Source organism: Oncorhynchus gorbuscha, unplaced genomic scaffold (assembly GCF_021184085.1).
Source record: "Oncorhynchus gorbuscha isolate QuinsamMale2020 ecotype Even-year unplaced genomic scaffold, OgorEven_v1.0 Un_scaffold_788, whole genome shotgun sequence".
Lineage (NCBI taxonomy): Eukaryota > Metazoa > Chordata > Actinopteri > Salmoniformes > Salmonidae > Oncorhynchus > Oncorhynchus gorbuscha.
The window spans coordinates 127,829-145,604 of NW_025745812.1; the positions used below are offsets into that span (position 1 = coordinate 127,829).

At 49.9% G+C, this 17,776-nt stretch overlaps 1 protein-coding gene across 1 annotated transcript in view; it reads left to right on the forward strand.

Annotated features, from left to right (window-relative positions):
- Window positions 1-215: 215 nt before the first annotated feature.
- The window catches only part of LOC124020264 (annexin A5-like), a 49,187-nt gene continuing 31,626 nt past the window's right edge, over window positions 216-17,776 (forward strand). The window contains exons 1-6 of the mRNA XM_046335610.1: window positions 216-444; window positions 788-839; window positions 15,387-15,471; window positions 15,562-15,656; window positions 16,315-16,428; window positions 16,513-16,603. Coding sequence (XP_046191566.1) covers window positions 837-839; window positions 15,387-15,471; window positions 15,562-15,656; window positions 16,315-16,428; window positions 16,513-16,603 — 388 coding nt within the window. The 5' untranslated portion in view covers window positions 216-444; window positions 788-836. The remainder of the gene's footprint in view (window positions 445-787; window positions 840-15,386; window positions 15,472-15,561; window positions 15,657-16,314; window positions 16,429-16,512; window positions 16,604-17,776) is intronic.

Consider the following 17,776-nt stretch of genomic DNA (forward strand, 5'->3'; position numbering starts at 1 on the left):
TGTCTTTGCTATTATTCTACAATGTAGAAAATATGAAAAATAAAGTAACCCTCGCTTTCCCTCGTCCTCTCCACCTCTTGTCACCTGTTCAGGTAAACCTGCACGGTTTCTATGGAGACAGATTGAACACACCTCCACTGTCATCACTAAGCAGCTGGTTGATGACGTGGTTTAACCGTGTGTTTGTTTTGATTGAGGTGGTTTTACACCGCGGACAAGTCCACAACCCGTTTGCTTCACCACGACGACGTTGAAATCGTGTAAATAGTTGTGGGATTTTAACACGTCATCTCCCGGTCTACCGAGGCGTTGAACCCGAGCTGTTTAGTCATACAGGGTGTGTCTCTGTTCACTCACAGCGGACTCGTTTTTCCACTCTTTCCACCGGTTCCTCTCTCTGTCTCGCCCTCTCTTTACTACGAGCTCCGGTGCAGACCTCCTCCGGTAAGTTTCCACCGCTCGACATCAGATCGTTAGTTGAAGACTTGTTGACGAGGTTATTCTGCTGAACCCGGTGATGTGTTTTAACCTGGACTGTGATTGTAGTTGGGATCATTTATCAACACGGATGCGGGGAGATACAACAGGATTTTAGCAGATAATGGCGAGCTGTGGCTTGTTGCAAAAGAGAATACCTTATAATCTCTAACTCCGTCTGTTTTATGAATGGAAACACAGATCTGTGACTATTTTCCATGACTTTAAACGTGGAGAAGTTTTTGATGGCGTTTTTTAAAGCTTTTGCCTTTTAAGTTAGTTAGTGATTCTGTTCTGTGTTTCTCTTCAGACAGAACGACCTTTCTTCGAATCAAACCAACTATCAGCGATCTATCAGAATGGTAAGTTCACTTCACTAGACAACTTTATAATGCTGTTTATTATAACGTCCAATTTAACTTCACTAAAAGCCACTTCAGATGAATAAACGGAAATGTTTCGCTGTCAGGTAAAAGAGAACTGTATTATTCCATTACTATGTTAATGTTTAACTTTCTATCTCTGTCTATAATGGACACCACATCCACGGCACCGCCCCAGGCGACAGTCTTTAAATAATCATTACACCTTATCCCAGAACAATACACAGTGTAGAACCCAGTATGGAACACATGGGTTCTAGAATAGGTTGTTACACTGTAGAACCCAGTATGGAACACATGGGTTCTAGAATAGGTTGTTACACTGTATAACTGTAGAACCCAGTATGGAACACATGGGTTCTAGAATAGGTTGTTACACTGTATAACTGTAGAACCCAGTATGGAACACATGGGTTCTAGAATAGGTTGTTACACTGTATAACTGTAGAACCCAGTATGGAACACATGGGTTCTAGAATAGGTTGTTACACTGTATAACTGTAGAACCCAGTATGGAACACATGGGTTCTAGAATAGGTTGTTACACTGTATAACTGTAGAACCCAGTATGGAACACATGGGTTCTAGAATAGGTTGTTACACTGTATAACTGTAGAACCCAGTATGGAACACATGGGTTCTAGAATAGGTTGTTACACTGTATAACTGTAGAACCCAGTATGGAACACATGGGTTCTAGAATAGGTTGTTACACTGTATAACTGTAGAACCCAGTATGGAACACATGGGTTCTAGAATAGGTTGTTACATTGTATAACTGTAGAACCCAGTATGGAACACATGGGTTCTAGAATAGGTTGTTACACTGTATAACTGTAGAACCCAGTATGGAACACATGGGTTCTAGAATAGGTTGTTACACTGTATAACTGCAGAAGGAAGGGAGATCATTTGAGACTGTACTACCATATGTGTTTCATTCATCCCGGGTGAGTTTCTCCCAAAACATATGTGTCATGTTTAGCTTTAAAAACATTGTTAATCTATTGCCTAACACTGAAAAATGGTGTTGATGCTGAAGATACTGTCTCTGTCCTGAATCTCCATACTAGTTGCTACACTCCATACAAATGTATGAACCCAACATGGAAAGTGTTGTTCCCGTGTTTCATGAGTTTCTTATTTTCAATGACGGACTGTTAACTGGTCTAGGAACAGTGGGTTAACTGGTCTAGGAACAGTGGGTTAACTGGTCTAGGAACAGTGGGTTAACTGGTCTAGGAACAGTGGGTTAACTGGTCTAGGAACAGTGGGTTAACTGGTCTAGGAACAGTGGGTTAACTGGTCTAGGAACGTTGGGTTAACTGGTCTAGGAACAGTTGGGTTAACTGGTCTAGGAACGTTGGGTTAACTGGTCTAGGAACAGTGGGTTAACTGGTCTAGGAACAGTGGGTTAACTGGTCTAGGAACAGTGGGTTAACTGGTCTAGGAACAGTGGGTTAACTGGTCTAGGAACGTTGGGTTAACTGGTCTAGGAACAGTTGGGTTAACTGGTCTAGGAACAGTGGGTTAACTGGTCTAGGAACAGTGGGTTAACTGGTCTAGGAACAGTTGGGTTAACTGGTCTAGGAACAGTTGGGTTAACTGGTCTAGGAACAGTTGGGTTAACTGGTCTAGGAACAGTGGGTTAACTGGTCTAGGAACAGTGGGTTAACTTATATAAGAGTGTCTGCTAAATTACTTAAATGTAAATGTAAATGTTAACTGGTCTAGGAACAGTGGGTTAACTTATATAAGAGTGTCTGCTAAATTACTTAAATGTAAATGTAAATGTTAACTGGTCTAGGAACAGTGGGTTAACTGGTCTAGGAACAGTGGGTTAACTGGTCTAGGAACAGTGGGTTAACTGGTCTAGGAACAGTGGGGTTAACTGGTCTAGGAACAGTGGGTTAACTGGTCTAGGAACGGTGGGTTAACTGGTCTAGGAACGGTGGGTTAACTGGTCTAGGAACAGTGGGTTAACTGGTCTAGGAACGTTGGGTTAACTGGTCTAGGAACAGTTGGGTTAACTGGTCTAGGAACAGTGGGTTAACTGGTCTAGGAACAGTTGGGTTAACTGGTCTAGGAACAGTTGGGTTAACTGGTCTAGGAACAGTTGGGTTAACTGGTCTAGGAACAGTGGGTTAACTGGTCTAGGAACAGTGGGTTAACTGGTCTAGGAACGTTGGGTTAACTGGTCTAGGAACGTTGGGTTAACTGGTCTAGGAACAGTTGGGTTAACTGGTCTAGGAACAGTTGGGTTAACTGGTCTAGGAACAGTGGGTTAACTGGTCTAGGAACAGTGGGTTAACTGGTCTAGGAACAGTGGGTTACCTTATATAAGAGTGTCTGCTAAATTACTTAAATGTAAATGTAAATGTTAACTGGTCTAGGAACAGTGGGTTAACTGGTCTAGGAACAGTGGGTTAACTGGTCTAGGAACAGTGGGTTAACTGGTCTAGGAACAGTGGGGTTAACTGGTCTAGGAACGGTGGGTTAACTGGTCTAGGAACGGTGGGTTAACTGGTCTAGGAACGGTGGGTTAACTGGTCTAGGAACGGTGGGTTAACTGGTCTAGGAACAGTGGGTTAACTGGTCTAGGAACAGTGGGTTAACTGGTCTAGGAACAGTGGGTTAACTGGTCTAGGAACAGTGGGTTAACTGGTCTAGGAACAGTGGGTTAACTGGTCTAGGAACAGTGGGTTAACTGGTCTAGGAACAGTGGGTTAACTGCCTTGTTCAGGGGCAGAACGACAGATTTGTACCTTGTCAGCTCTGGGATCGATCTAGCAACCTTTCAGTTACTGGCCCAATGCTCTAACCACTAGGCTACCTGCCTCCTCTAACCACTAGGCTACCTGCCTCCCCTATTTAACTAGGCAAGTCAGTTAATGAACTAATTATTTTTTACAATGTTGGCCTACCAAAAGGCGTCCTGCGGGGACGGGGGCCTGGGATTAAAAACAAAACGACTATTGGACAAAACACACATCACGACAAGAGACACCAGAACACTACACAAAGAGACACCAGAACACTACACAAAGAGACACCAGAACACTACACAAAGAGACACCAGAACACTACACAAAGAGACACCAGAACACTACACAAAGAGACACCAGAACACTCCACAGAGAGACACCAGAACACTCCACAGAGAGACACCAGAACACTCCACAGAGAGACCAGAACACTACACAGAGAGACCAGAACACTACACAGAGAGACACCAGAACACTACACAGAGAGACACCAGAACACTCCACAGAGAGACCAGAACACTACACAGAGAGACCAGAACACTACACAGAGAGAGACCAGAACACTCCACAGAGAGACACCAGAACACTCCACAGAGAGACACCAGAACACTCCACAGAGAGACACCAGAACACTCCACAGAGAGACACCAGAACACTCCACAGAGAGACACCAGAACACTCCACAGAGAGACACCAGAACACTCCACAGAGAGACACCAGAACACTCCACAGAGAGACACCAGAACACTCCACAGAGAGACACCAGAACACTCCACAGAGAGACACCAGAACACTCCACAGAGAGACACCAGAACACTCCACAGAGAGACACCAGAACACTCCACAGAGAGACACCAGAACACTCCACAGAGAGACACCAGAACACTCCACAGAGAGACACCAGAACACTACACAGAGAGACACCAGAACACTACACAGAGAGACACCAGAACACTACACAAAGAGACACCAGAACACTCCACAGAGAGACACCAGAACACTCCACAGAGAGACACCAGAACACTCCACAGAGAGACACCAGAACACTCCACAGAGAGACACCAGAACACTCCACAGAGAGACACCAGAACACTCCACAGAGAGACACCAGAACACTACACAGAGAGACACCAGAACACTACACAGAGAGACACCAGAACACTACACAAAGAGACACCAGAACACAACAAGAGAGACACCAGAACACTCCACAAAGACACCAGAACACTCCACAGAGAGACACCAGAACACTCCACAGAGAGACACCAGAACACTACACAGAGAGACACCAGAACACTCCACAGAGAGACACCAGAACACTCCACAGAGAGACACCAGAACACTCCACAGAGAGACACCAGAACACTCCACAGAGAGACACCAGAACACTCCACAGAGAGACACCAGAACACTCCACAGAGAGACACCAGAACACTCCACAGAGAGACACCAGAACACTACACAGAGAGACACCAGAACACTACACAGAGAGACACCAGAACACTACACAGAGAGACACCAGAACACTACACAGAGAGACACCAGAACACTACACAGAGAGACACCAGAACACTACACAGAGAGACACCAGAACACTACACAGAGAGACACCAGAACACTCCACAGAGAGACACCAGAACACTCCACAGAGAGACACCAGAACACTACACAGAGAGACACCAGAACACTACACAGAGAGACACCAGAACACTCCACAGAGAGACACCAGAACACTCCACAGAGAGACACCAGAACACTCCACAGAGAGACACCAGAACACTCCACAGAGAGACACCAGAACACTCCACAGAGAGACACCAGAACACTCCACAGAGAGACACCAGAACACTCCACAGAGAGACACCAGAACACTCCACAAAGAGACACCAGAACACTCCACAAAGAGACACCAGAACACTCCACAAAGAGACAACATAGCAAGGCAGCAACACCTGACAACACAACGTTGTAGCAGGACAACACGACAACAACAAGGTAGCAGGACAACACGACAACAACAAGGTAGCAGGACAACACGACAACAACAAGGTAGCAGGACAACACGACAACAACAAGGTAGCAGGACAACACGACAACAACAAGGTAGCAGGACAACACGACAACAACAAGGTAGCAGGACAACACGACAACAACAAGGTAGCAGGACAACACGACAACAACAAGGTAGCAGGACAACACGACAACAACAAGGTAGCAGGACAACACGACAACAACAAGGTAGCAGGACAACACGACAACAACAAGGTAGCAGGACAACACGACAACAACAAGGTAGCAGGACAACACGACAACAACATGGTAGCAGCACAACACGACAACAACATGGTAGCAGCACAAACCATGGTACAAACATTATCGGGCAGAGACAACAGTACAAAGGGCAAGAAGCCACAACTGTCAGTAAGAGTGTCCATGATGGAGTCTTTGAACGAAGAGATGGTTAGACAGTGCACCATGTGATTACCTCTAAACCCTCAGAGGTAGTAATCACCCCGCTCTAAACCCTCAGAGGTAGTAATCACCCCGCTCTAAACCCTCAGAGGTAGTAATCACCCCTGTGGGGAGAGGGGCATTCTTCTTACCAAACCACATGACCGTTGTTTTGGAGGTGTTCAGAACAAGGTAAAGGGCAGAGAAAGCTTGTTAGACACAGAGAGCAGTGTTGTAGAGGAGTTGAACGGCGGGAGTCGAATGGGAGTCAACACCATGGGGCATTAGATGATACTTTCGGAGTACTATTATATAAATGTCACATACTATGAAACTATACCATGTGTTATTCTAGTATGGGTATTTCTATGTTTAGGGGAAATCCGGCCTGATCAGGATGTGACATCACACTGGGAATATAATGTGTTGTTTCTGTGTGTGTGGAGCAGAGGGGCTGTATTTGGGGAAGTCAGTATGAGTCATGTGTGTGGGCCTTTCTTCAGACAGGGTGGGTCTCTGCCTCCTCCCCCTCCCTCTCTTCCTCCTCTCTCTCTCTTCCTCCTCTCTCTCTCTTCCTCCTCTCTCTCTCTTCCTCCTCTCTCTTCTCTCTTCTCTCTCTTCTCTCTTCTCTCTCTTCCTTCTCTTCTCTCTCTTCCTTCTCTCTCTCTCTTCCTTCTCTCTCTCTCTTCCTCCTCTCTCTCTCTTCCTCTCTCTCTTCCTCCTCTCTCTCTCTTCCTCCTCTCTTCCTCCTCTCTCTCTCTTCCTCCTCTCTTCCTCCTCCCTCTCTCTTCCTCCTCTCTCTCTCTTCTCTCTCTTCTCTCTTCTCTCTCTCTCTTCTCTCTCTCTCTTCCACCTCTCTCTCTCTTCCACCTCTCTCTCTCTCTTCCACCTCTCTCTCTCTTCCACCTCTCTCTCTCTTCCACCTCTCTCTCTCTTCCACCTCTCTCTCTCTTCCACCTCTCTCTCTCTTCCACCTCTCTCTCTCTTCCACCTCTCTCTCTCTTCCACCTCTCTCTCTCTCTCTTCCACCTCTCTCTCTCTCTCTTCCACCTCTCTCTCTCTCTCCTCTCTCTCTGAGTACACACACAGGATGGAGTACAGAACGGACAGTGTGGAGCAGTAAACAGTAGATAGTGTGTTTACTGTTCAGGGTGTAGAGCTGCTGGAGGACTGGGCTCACTTAGCAGTAGTGGCACCCTCTCACTTAGCAGGGGCGTAGTGGCCCCCTCTCACTTAGCAGGGGCGTAGTGGCCCCTCTCACTTAGCAGGGGCGTAGTGGCCCCCTCTCACTTAGCAGGGGCAGTGGCCCCCTCTCACTTAGCAGGGCGTAGTGGCCCCCTCTCACTTAGCAGGGCGCAGTGGCCCCCTCTCACTTAGCAGGGGCGTAGTGGCCCCCTCTCACTTAGCAGCAGGGCGTAGTGGCCCCCCCTCTCACTTAGCAGGGGCGTAGTGGCCCCCCCTCACTTAGCAGGGCGTAGTGGCCCCCTCTCACTTAGCAGGGGCGTAGTGGCCCCCCTCACTTAGCAGGGCGTAGAACCCTCCCCCTCTCACTTAGCAGCAGTGGACACCCCCTCACTTAGCAGACACCGTAGTGGCCCCCCCTCTCACTTAGCAGTGGCCCCCCTCTCTCACTTAGCACAGAGTGGCCCGTAGCAGGGGCGAGTGGCCCCCTCTCACTTAGCAGGGGCGAACAGTGGCCCCCTCTCACTTAGCAGGGGCGTAGTGGCCCCCTCTCACTTAGCAGGGGCGTAGTGGGCCCCCTCTCACTTAGCAGGGCGTAGTGGCCCCTCTCACTTAGCAGGGGCGTAGTGGCCCCCTCTCACTTAGCAGGGGCGTAGTGGCCCCCTCACTTAGCAGGGGCGACAGTGGCCCCCTCTCACTTAGCAGGGGCGTAGTGGCCCCCCTCTCAACAAGGTAGCAGGGCAGGGCGTAGTGGACCCCCCTCACTTAGCAGGACAACACGACAACAAGCAGGGGGCAGTGGCCCCCTCTCACTTAGCAGGGGCGTAGTGGCCCCCCTCTCACTTAGCAGGGCGCAGGGGGTAGTGGCCCCCTCTCACTTAGCAGGGGCAGTGACCCCTCTCACTTAGCAGGGCGTAGTGGCCCCCTCTCACTTAGCAGGGGCGTAGTGGCCCCCTCTCACTTAGCAGGGGCGTAGTGGCCCCCCCCTCTCACTTAGCAGGGGGCGTAGTGGCCCCCTCTCACTTAGCAGGGGCGTAGTGGCCCCCTCCCCTAGCAGGTAGTACTCACTTAGCAGGGGCGTAGTGGCCCCCCCTCACTTAGCAGGGGCGTAGTGGCCCCCCTCACTTAGCAGGGCGTAGTCACCCCCTCCCCCGTAGTGGCCCCCTCTCCTTAGCAGGGGCGTAGTGGCCCCCTCTAAACCCTCCCTTAGCAGGGGCTAGTGGCCCCCCTCTCACTTAGCAGGGCGTAGTGGCCCTCCCCTCTAAACCCTCAGCAGGGGCGTAGTGGCCCCCCCTCACTTAGCAGGGGCGTAGTGGCCCCCCCCTCACTTAGCAGGGCGTAGTGGCCCTCCCCCTCACTTAGCAGGGGCGTAGTGGCCCTCCCCCTCACTTAGCAGGGCGTAGTGGCCCTCCCCTCACTTAGCAGGGCGTAGTGGCCCTCCCCCTCACTTAGCAGGGGCGTAGTGGCCCTCCCCTCACTTAGCAGGGGCGGGCGTAGTGGCCCTCCCCTCACTTAGCAGGGCGTAGTGGCCCTGGCCCCCCTCACTTAGCAGGGCGTAGTGGCCCTCCCCCTCACTTAGCAGGGGCGTTTTGGCCCCCCCCCCCTCACTTAGCAGGGGCGGAGTGGCCCCCCCTCACCATGGGGCGTAGTGGCCCCCCTCACTTAGCAGGGGCGTAGTGGCCCCCCCCTCACTTAGCAGGGGCGTAGTGGCCCTCCCCCTCACTTAGCAGGGCGTCACAGTGGCCCTCCCCTCACTTAGCAGGGCGTAGTGGCCCCCCCCCCTCTTAGCAGGGGCGTAGTGGCCCTCCCCCTCACTTAGCAGGGGCGTAGTGGCCCTCTCCCCTCACTTAGTGGCAGGGGGCGTAGTGGCCCTCCCCTCCTAGCCCCCTGGCCCTCCCCTCACTTAGCAGGGGCGTAGTGGCCCTCCCCTCACTTAGCAGGGGCGTAGTGGCCCTCCCCTCACTTAGCAGGGGCGTAGTGGCCCTCCCCTCTCTTAGCAGGGGCGTAGTGGCCCTCCCCTCACTTAGCAGGGGCGTAGTGGCCCTCCCCCTCACTTAGCAGGGGCGTAGTGGCCCTCCCCTCACTTAGCAGGGGCGTAGTGGCCCTCCCCTCACTTAGCAGGGGCGTAGTGGCCCTCCCTCTCACTTAGCAGGGGCGTAGTGGCCCTCCCCCTCACTTAGCAGGGGCGTAGTGGCCCTCCCTCTCACTTAGCAGGGGCGTAGTGGCCCTCCCTCTCACTTAGCAGGGGCGTAGTGGCCCTCCCTCTCAGGGGCTGAGTGGCAGCAGGGGCGTAGTGGCCCTCCCTCTCACTTAGCAGGGGCGTAGTGGCCCTCCCTCTCACTTAGCAGGGGCGTAGTGGCCCCCCTCACTTAGCAGGGGCGTAGTGGCCCCCCTCTCACTTAGCAGGGGCGTAGTGGCCCCCTCTCACTTAGCAGGGGCGTAGTGGCCCCCTCTCACTTAGCAGGGGCGTAGTGGCCCCCTCTCACTTAGCAGGGGCGTAGTGGCCCCCCTCTCACTTAGCAGGGGCGTAGTGGCCCCCCTCCCTCTCACTTAGCAGGGGCGTAGTGGCCCCCCTCTCACTCAGGGGGCGTAGTGGCCCCCCTCACTTAGCAGGGGCGTAGTGGCCCCCTCTCACTTAGCAGGGGCGTAGTGGCCCCCCCCTCTCACTTAGCAGGGGCGTAGTGGCCCCCTCTCACTTAGCAGGGGCGTAGTGGCCCCCTCTCACTTAGCAGGGCGTAGTGGGCAGGGGCGTAGTGGCCCCCCCCTCACTTAGCAGGGGCGTAGTGGCCCCCCCTCACTTAGCAGGGGCGTAGTGGCCCCCCCTCACTTAGCAGGGCGTAGTGGCCCCCCCTCACTTAGCAGGGGCGTAGTGGCCCCCCTCCTCACTTAGCAGGGCGTAGTGGCCCCCCCCCCTCACTTAGCAGGGGCGTAGTGGCCCCCCCTCACTTAGCAGGTGATGCGGAACGCCACGTGAAGTGTGGTGTTCCGCAGGGCAGCTCTCCAGGCCCTCTACTTTTTTCTATTTTTACTAATGACCTGCCACTGGCATTAAACAAAGCATGTGTGTCCATGTATGCTGATGATTCAACCATATACGCATCAGCAACCACAGCTAATGAAGTCACTGAAACCCTTAACAAAGAGTTGGTCTGTTTTGGAATGGGTGGCCAGTAATAAACTGGTCCTGAACATCTCTAAAACTAAGAACATTGTATTTGGTACAAATCATCCCTTAAGTTCTAGACCTACACTTCAACTATGACAGACAAAATGAGAAAATAAATCACATTGTAGGATTTTTAATGAATTTATTTGCAAATTATGGTGGAAAATAAGTATTTGGTCACCTACAAACAAGCAAGATTTCTGGCTCTCGCAGACCTGTAACTTCTTCTTTAAGAGTCTCCTCTGTCCTCCACTCGTTACCTGTATTAATGGCACCTGTTTGAAAAATGTTATCAGTATAAAAGACACCTCTCCACAACTTCAAACAGTCACACTCCAAACTCCACTATGGCCAAGACCAAAGAGCTGTCAAAGGACACCAGAGACAAAATTGTAGACCTGCCCAGGCTGGGAAGACTGAATCTGCAATAGGTAAGTAGCTTGGTTTGAAGAAATCAACTGTGGGAGCAATTATTAGGAAATGGAAGACATACAAGACCACTGATAATCTCCCTCGATCTGGGGCTCCACGCAAGATCTCACCCCGTGGGGTTAAAATGATCACAAGAACGGTGAGCAAAAATCCCAGAACCACACGGGGGGACCTAGTGAATGACCTGCAGAGAGCTGGGACCAAAGTAACAAAGCCTACCATCAGCAAGGGCATTGAAGATTAAACGTGGCTGGGTCTTTCAGCATGACGATGATCCCAAACACACCGCCCGGGCAACGAAGGAGTGGCTTCGTAAGAAGCTTTTCAAGGTCCTGGAGTGGCCCAGTCTCCAGATCTCAACCCCATAGAGAATCTTTGGAGGGAGTTGAAAGTCCGTGTTGCCCAGCAACAGCCCCAAAACATCACTGCTCTAGAGGAGATCTGCATGGAGGAATGGGCCAAAATACCAGCAACAGTGTGTGAAAACAGTGTGAAGACTTACAGAAAACGTTTGACCTCTGTCATTGCCAACAAAGGGTATATAACAAAGTATTGAGATAAACTTTTGTTATTGACCAAATACTTATCTTCCACCATAATTTGCAAATAAATTCATTAAAAATCCTACAATGTGATTTTTCTGGATTTTTGTTTTTCTCATTTTGTCTGTCATAGTTGAAGTGTACCTATGATGATAATTACAGGCCTCTCATCTTTTTAAGTGGGAGAACTTGCACAATTGGTGGCTGACTAAATACTTTTTTGCCCCACTGTACATACATACATACAGTGGGGCAGAAAAAGTATTTAGTCAGCCACCAATTGTGCAAGTTCGATGGTAGAGGCAGTAGGGATGACCAGGGATGTTCTCTGTTTAGTGAGTCCTCCAGATCAGAGGCAGTAGGGATGACCAGGGATGTTCTCTGTTTAGTGAGTCCTCCAGATCAGAGGCAGTAGGGATGACCAGGGATGTTCTCTGTTTAGTGAGTCCTCCAGACCAGAGGCAGTAGGGATGACCAGGGATGTTCTCTGTTTAGTGAGTCCTCCAGACCAGAGGCAGTAGGGATGACCAGGGATGTTCTCTGTTTAGTGAGTCCTCCAGACCAGAGGCAGTAGGGATGACCAGGGATGTTCTCTGTTTAGTGAGTCCTCCAGATCAGAGGCAGTAGGGATGACCAGGGATGTTCTCTGTTTAGTGAGTCCTCCAGACCAGAGGCAGTAGGGATGACCAGGGATTGAGTCCTCCAGATCAGAGGCAGTAGGGACCATGTTCCTGTCCTGATAAGCATTCAGAATGTAACTAGGACTTTTGGGTGTCAGGGACAATGGAAGGAGTAAAAAGTATATTATTTTCTTTAGGGATGTAGGAAAGTAAAAGTTGTCAAAAATATAAATAGTATAGATACTCAAATGACTGAAGTAGTATTTTTTTTACTTAAGTACTTTACACCACTGGGTATTTCAAATGACTTAAGTAGTATTTTTTTTATTTATATTACATTTGCACAAATTCCTAAAAACCTGTTTTTGTTTTTTCATTATGGAGTGTGTGTGGAGATTTTAATGTCATCTGTTTTAGAATAAGGCTGAAACGTAACAACATGGGGGAAAGTCAAGGGGTCTGAATAGTTTCTGAATGGATTATAAACAATATGAACTGGGCCTGTTGTTGTGGTTCCTTCCTGTCTGTCTGCTCTGCACCTTCCTGTTAGTCCCAGAGGCAGTAGGGATGACCAGAGATGTTCCCAATCCTCCAGATCAGCCAGGATGTTCTTGTTTGGTTCCTCCAGTCAGAGTCTGTAGGGATGACCAGGGATGTTTCCTGTTTAAGTCCTCCAATCAGCTGCTGTTTGATGGAGGATGTTGTTGTGAGTTCCTTCCAGTCTGCTCTGACCAGGGATGTTCCTGTTTTAGTCCCACTAGCCTCTCCATTACAATCCAATCAGCTGCTGTGTGGGGAGGATGTTGTTGTGGTTCCTTCCTGTCTGCTCTGCACCTGTTCCTGTTTAGTCCCACTAGCCTCTCCATTACAATCCAATCAGCTGCTGTGTGGGGAGGATGTTGTTGTGGTTCCTTCCAGTCTGCTCTGCACCTCTCTGTTAGTCCCACTAGCCTCTCCATTACAATCCAATCAGCTGCTGTGTGGGAGGATGTTCTCTGTGGTGAGTCCTTCCAGAGGCTAGGGACCAGGGATGTTCTCTCTGCACCTCTCCATTAGTCCCATAGCCTCTCCATTACAATCAATCAGCTGCTGTGTCAGGGGGAGGATGTTGTATATTATTTTCTTTTGTGGTTCCTTCCTAGTATTTTTTCTGCTCTGCACCCTGGGTATTTCTCCTGTTAGTCCCAAAAGCCTGTTTTTGTTTTTTTCCATTAATCAGCTGCTGTGTGGGGAGGATGTTTAATGGTTCCTTCTGTTTTAGAATCCTGAAACTAGCCTCTCCATTACAATCAAAGCTGCTGTGAATGGGGAGGATGTTGTTGTGGTTCCTTCCTGTCTGTCTGCTCTGCACCTCTCCTGTTAGTCCCACTAGCCTCTCCATTACAATCCAATCAGCTGCTGTGTGGGGAGGATGTTGTTGTGGTTCCTTCCTGTCTGTCTGCTCTGCACCTCTCCTGTTAGTCCCACTAGCCTCTCCATTACAATCCAATCAGCTGCTGTGTGGGGAGGATGTTGTTGTGGTTCCTTCCTGTCTGTCTGCTCTGCACCTCTCCTGTTAGTCCCACTAGCCTCTCCATTACAATCCAATCAGCTGCTGTGTGTGGAGGATGTTGTTGTGGTTCCTTCAGTCTGTCTGCTCTGCACCTCTCCTGTTAGTCCCACTAGCCTCTCCATTACAATCCAATCAGCTGCTGTGTGGGGAGGATGTTTTTGGTTCCTTCCTGACAATGTTCTGCTCCTGCACCTCTCCTGTTAGTCCCACTAGCCTCTCCACAATCCAATCAGCTGCTGTTCCCCTGGGGAGGATGTTGTTGTGGTTCCTTCCAGTCTGTCTGCTCTGCACTCTCCTGTTAGTCCCACTAGCCTCTCCATTACAATCCTTCAGCTGCTGCTTTGGGGAGTTGTGGTTCCTTGTGTATTCTATATATATGTTATCCCACAGTCCATGTGAAATCAATAGATTAGGACTTTATTTATTTATTTCAATTGACTGATTTCTTTATATGAACTGCATTTTTATATATTTGTTCAGTTTACATTACCCACAGTCCTCTCTGGTCTACCCTGAACTACATTACCCACAGTCCGCTCTGGTCTACCCTGAACTACATTACCCACAGTCCGCTCTGGTCTACCCTGAACTACATTACCTACAGTCCTCTCTGGTCTACCCTGAACTACATTACCTACAGTCCGCTCTGGTCTACCCTGAACTACATTACCCACGGTCCTCTCTGGTCTACCCTGAACTACATTACTGAACTCCACCTCTCCTGAACTACAGTCCCACAGCCTACCCTGAACGTCATTACAATCCACGGTCAGCTCTGGTCTACCCTGAACTACATTACCCACAGTCCTCTCTGGTCTACCCTGAACTACATTACCCACAGTCCTCTCTGGTCAATCCCTGAACTACATTACCCACAGTCCTTCTGGCTCTGACCCTGAATCCTGGACTCATTACCCACAGTCCAGAAACTCTGGTCTACCCTGAACAACATTACCCACAGTCCGCTCTGGTCTACCCTGAACTACATTACCCACAGTCCGCTCTGGTCTACCCTGAACTACATTACCCACAGTCCTCTCTGGTCTACCCTGAACTACAATACCCACAGTCCTCTCTGGTCTACCCTGAACTACATTACCCACAGTCCGCTCTGGTCTACCCTGAACTACATTACCCACAGTCCGCTCTGGTCTACCCTGAACTACATTACCCACAGTCCGCTCTGGTCTACCCTGAACTACATTACCCACAGTCCGCTCTGGTCTACCCTGAACTACATTACCCACAGTCCGCTCTGGTCTACCCTGAACTACATTACCCACAGTCCGCTCTGGTCTACCCTGAACTACATTACCCACAGTCCTCTCTGGTCTACCCTGAACTACATTACCTACAGTCCGCTCTGGTCTACCCTGAACTACATTACCCACAGTCCGCTCTGGTCTACCCTGAACTACATTACCCACAGTCCGCTCTGGTCTACCCTGAACTACATTACCTACAGTCCGCTCTGGTCTACCCTGAACTACATTACCCACAGTCCGCTCTGGTCTACCCTGAACTACATTACCCACAGTCCGCTCTGGTCTACCCTGAACTACATTACCTACAGTCCTCTCTGGTCTACCCTGAACTACATTACCCACAGTCCGCTCTGGTCTACCCTGAACTACATTACCCACAGTCCGCTCTGGTCTACCCTGAACTACATTACCCACAGTCCGCTCTGGTCTACCCTGAACTACATTACCCACAGTCCTCTCTGGTCTACCCTGAACTACATTACCCACAGTCCTCTCTGGTCTACCCTGAACTACATTACCCACAGTCCTCCTATGTGTCTGTTCTCTGATAGGCTGGTCGAGGCAGTGTGAGAGCCAGTGGAAACTTCAACGCCAACCAAGATGCAGAGACACTCTACAAGGCCATGAAGGGACTGGGTCAGTGGTGTGTGTGGTCTGAATGTGATGCAAAGTGAGGGAGTAACCATGGCACCAAAGATTTGACAATGGTGTTTGTTGTTACCATAGGAACCGATGAGGATTCCATCATGAAGTTGTTGACGTCTCGTAGCAACGGCCAGAGACAGCAGATCAAAGCTGCATACAAAACCCTGCATGGCAAGGTCAGAACACAACCACAATACAACCACAACCACAATACAACCACAATACAACCACAACCACAATGCAAACACAACCACAATACAACCACAATACAACCACAACCACAATGCAAACACAACCACAACCACAATATAACCACAACCACAATACAACCACAACCAACCACAACCACAACCACAATGCAAACACAATACAACCACAACCACAATATAACCACAACCACAATACAACCACAACCACAATATAACCACAACCACAATATAACCACAACCACAATACAACCACAACCATAATACAACCACAATACAACACAACCACAATATAACCACAACCACAATACAACCACAATACAACCACAACCACAATATAACCACAATACAACCACAACCACAATACCCTGTAATGACATCTGTGACCCTGTGCATATGAACAATAAACTCATCTAATGTAATCTACAACCACAATACAACCTTAACACAATCCTCCCTCTACCTTTCTCTCTCCCTCCCTCCCTCCCTCCCTCCCTCCCTCCCTCCCTCCCTCCCTCCCTCCCTCCCTCCCTCCCTCCCTCCCTCCCTCCCTCCCTCCCTCCCTCCCTCCCTCCCTCCCTCCCTCCCTCTCCTCCTCCCTCCCTCCTCCTCGTCCTCCTCTCTCCAGGACCTGGTAGGTGATCTGCAGGGTGAACTGGGGGGAACGTTTGAGACTCTGGTAGTGGCTCTAATGACTCCGCCCATCCTCTACGATGTGACATCACTACGGAACGCCATCAAGGTATTTGACCCAGGACTAGTGATGTCATATCCTGTGAGTGACGGTGTGATGTCATAGTGACTGTGTGTTGATGTCACGGTGTAGGGGGCGGGGACCGATGAGAAGGTGCTGATTGAGATCCTGTCTTCTAGAACGGCCCAGCAGATTAAGGACATTACTGCTGCCTATCGCCAGGGTAACACACACAAATCAAATCAAATCAACTTTATTTATATAGCCCTTCGTACATCAGCTGATATCTCAAAGTGCTGTACAGAAACCCAGCCTAAAACCCCAAACAGCAAGCAATGCAGGTGTAGAAGCACCGTGGCTAGGAAAAACTCCCTAGAAAGGCCAAAACCTAGGAAGAAACCGAGAGAGGAACCAGGCTATGTGGGGTGGCCAGTCCTCTTCTGGCTGTGCCGGGTGGAGATTATAACAGAACATGGCCAAGATGTTCAAATGTTCATAAATGACCAGCATGGTCGAATAATAACAAGGCAGAACAGTTGAAACTGGAGCAGCAGCACAGTCAGGTGGACTGGGGACAGCAAGGAGTCATCATGTCAGGTCGTCCTGGGGCATGGTCCTAGGGCTCAGGTCCTCCGAGAGAGAGAAAGAAAGAAAGAAGGAGAGAATTAGAGAACGCACACTTAGATTCACACAGGACACCGAATAGGACAGGAGAAGTACTCCAGATATAACAAACTGACCCTAGCCCCCCGACACATAAACTACTGCAGCATAAATACTGGAGGCTGAGACAGGAGGGGTCAGGAGACACTGTGGCCCCATCCGAGGACTACCCCCGGACAGGGCCAAACAGGAAGGATATAACCCCACCCACTTTGCCAAAGCACAGCCCCCACACCACTAGAGGGATATCTTCAACCACCAACTTACCATCCTGAGACAAGGCTGAGTATAGACCACAAAGATCTCCGCCACGGCACAACCCAAGGGGGGGGGGCGCCAACCCAGACAGGATGACCACAACAGTGAATCAACCCACTCAGGTGACCCACCCCCTGCAGGGACAGCATGAGAGAGCCCCAGTAAGCCAGTGACTCAGCCCCTGTAAAAGGGACAATTAGGAGGCCTGCGTCTTGTGACCGTAACGTACGTGTAGGTATGTACGACAGGACCAAATCAGAGAGATAGGTAGGAGCAAGCCCATGTAATGCTTTGTAGGTTAGCAGTAAAACCTTGAAATCAGCCCTTGCCTTGACAGGAAGCCAGTGTAGGGAGGTTAGCACTGGAGTAATATGATCAAATGTTTTGGTTCTAGTCAGAATTCTAGCAGCCGTATTTAGCACCAACTGAAGTTTATTTAGTGCTTTATCTGGATAGCCGGAAAGTAGAGCATTGC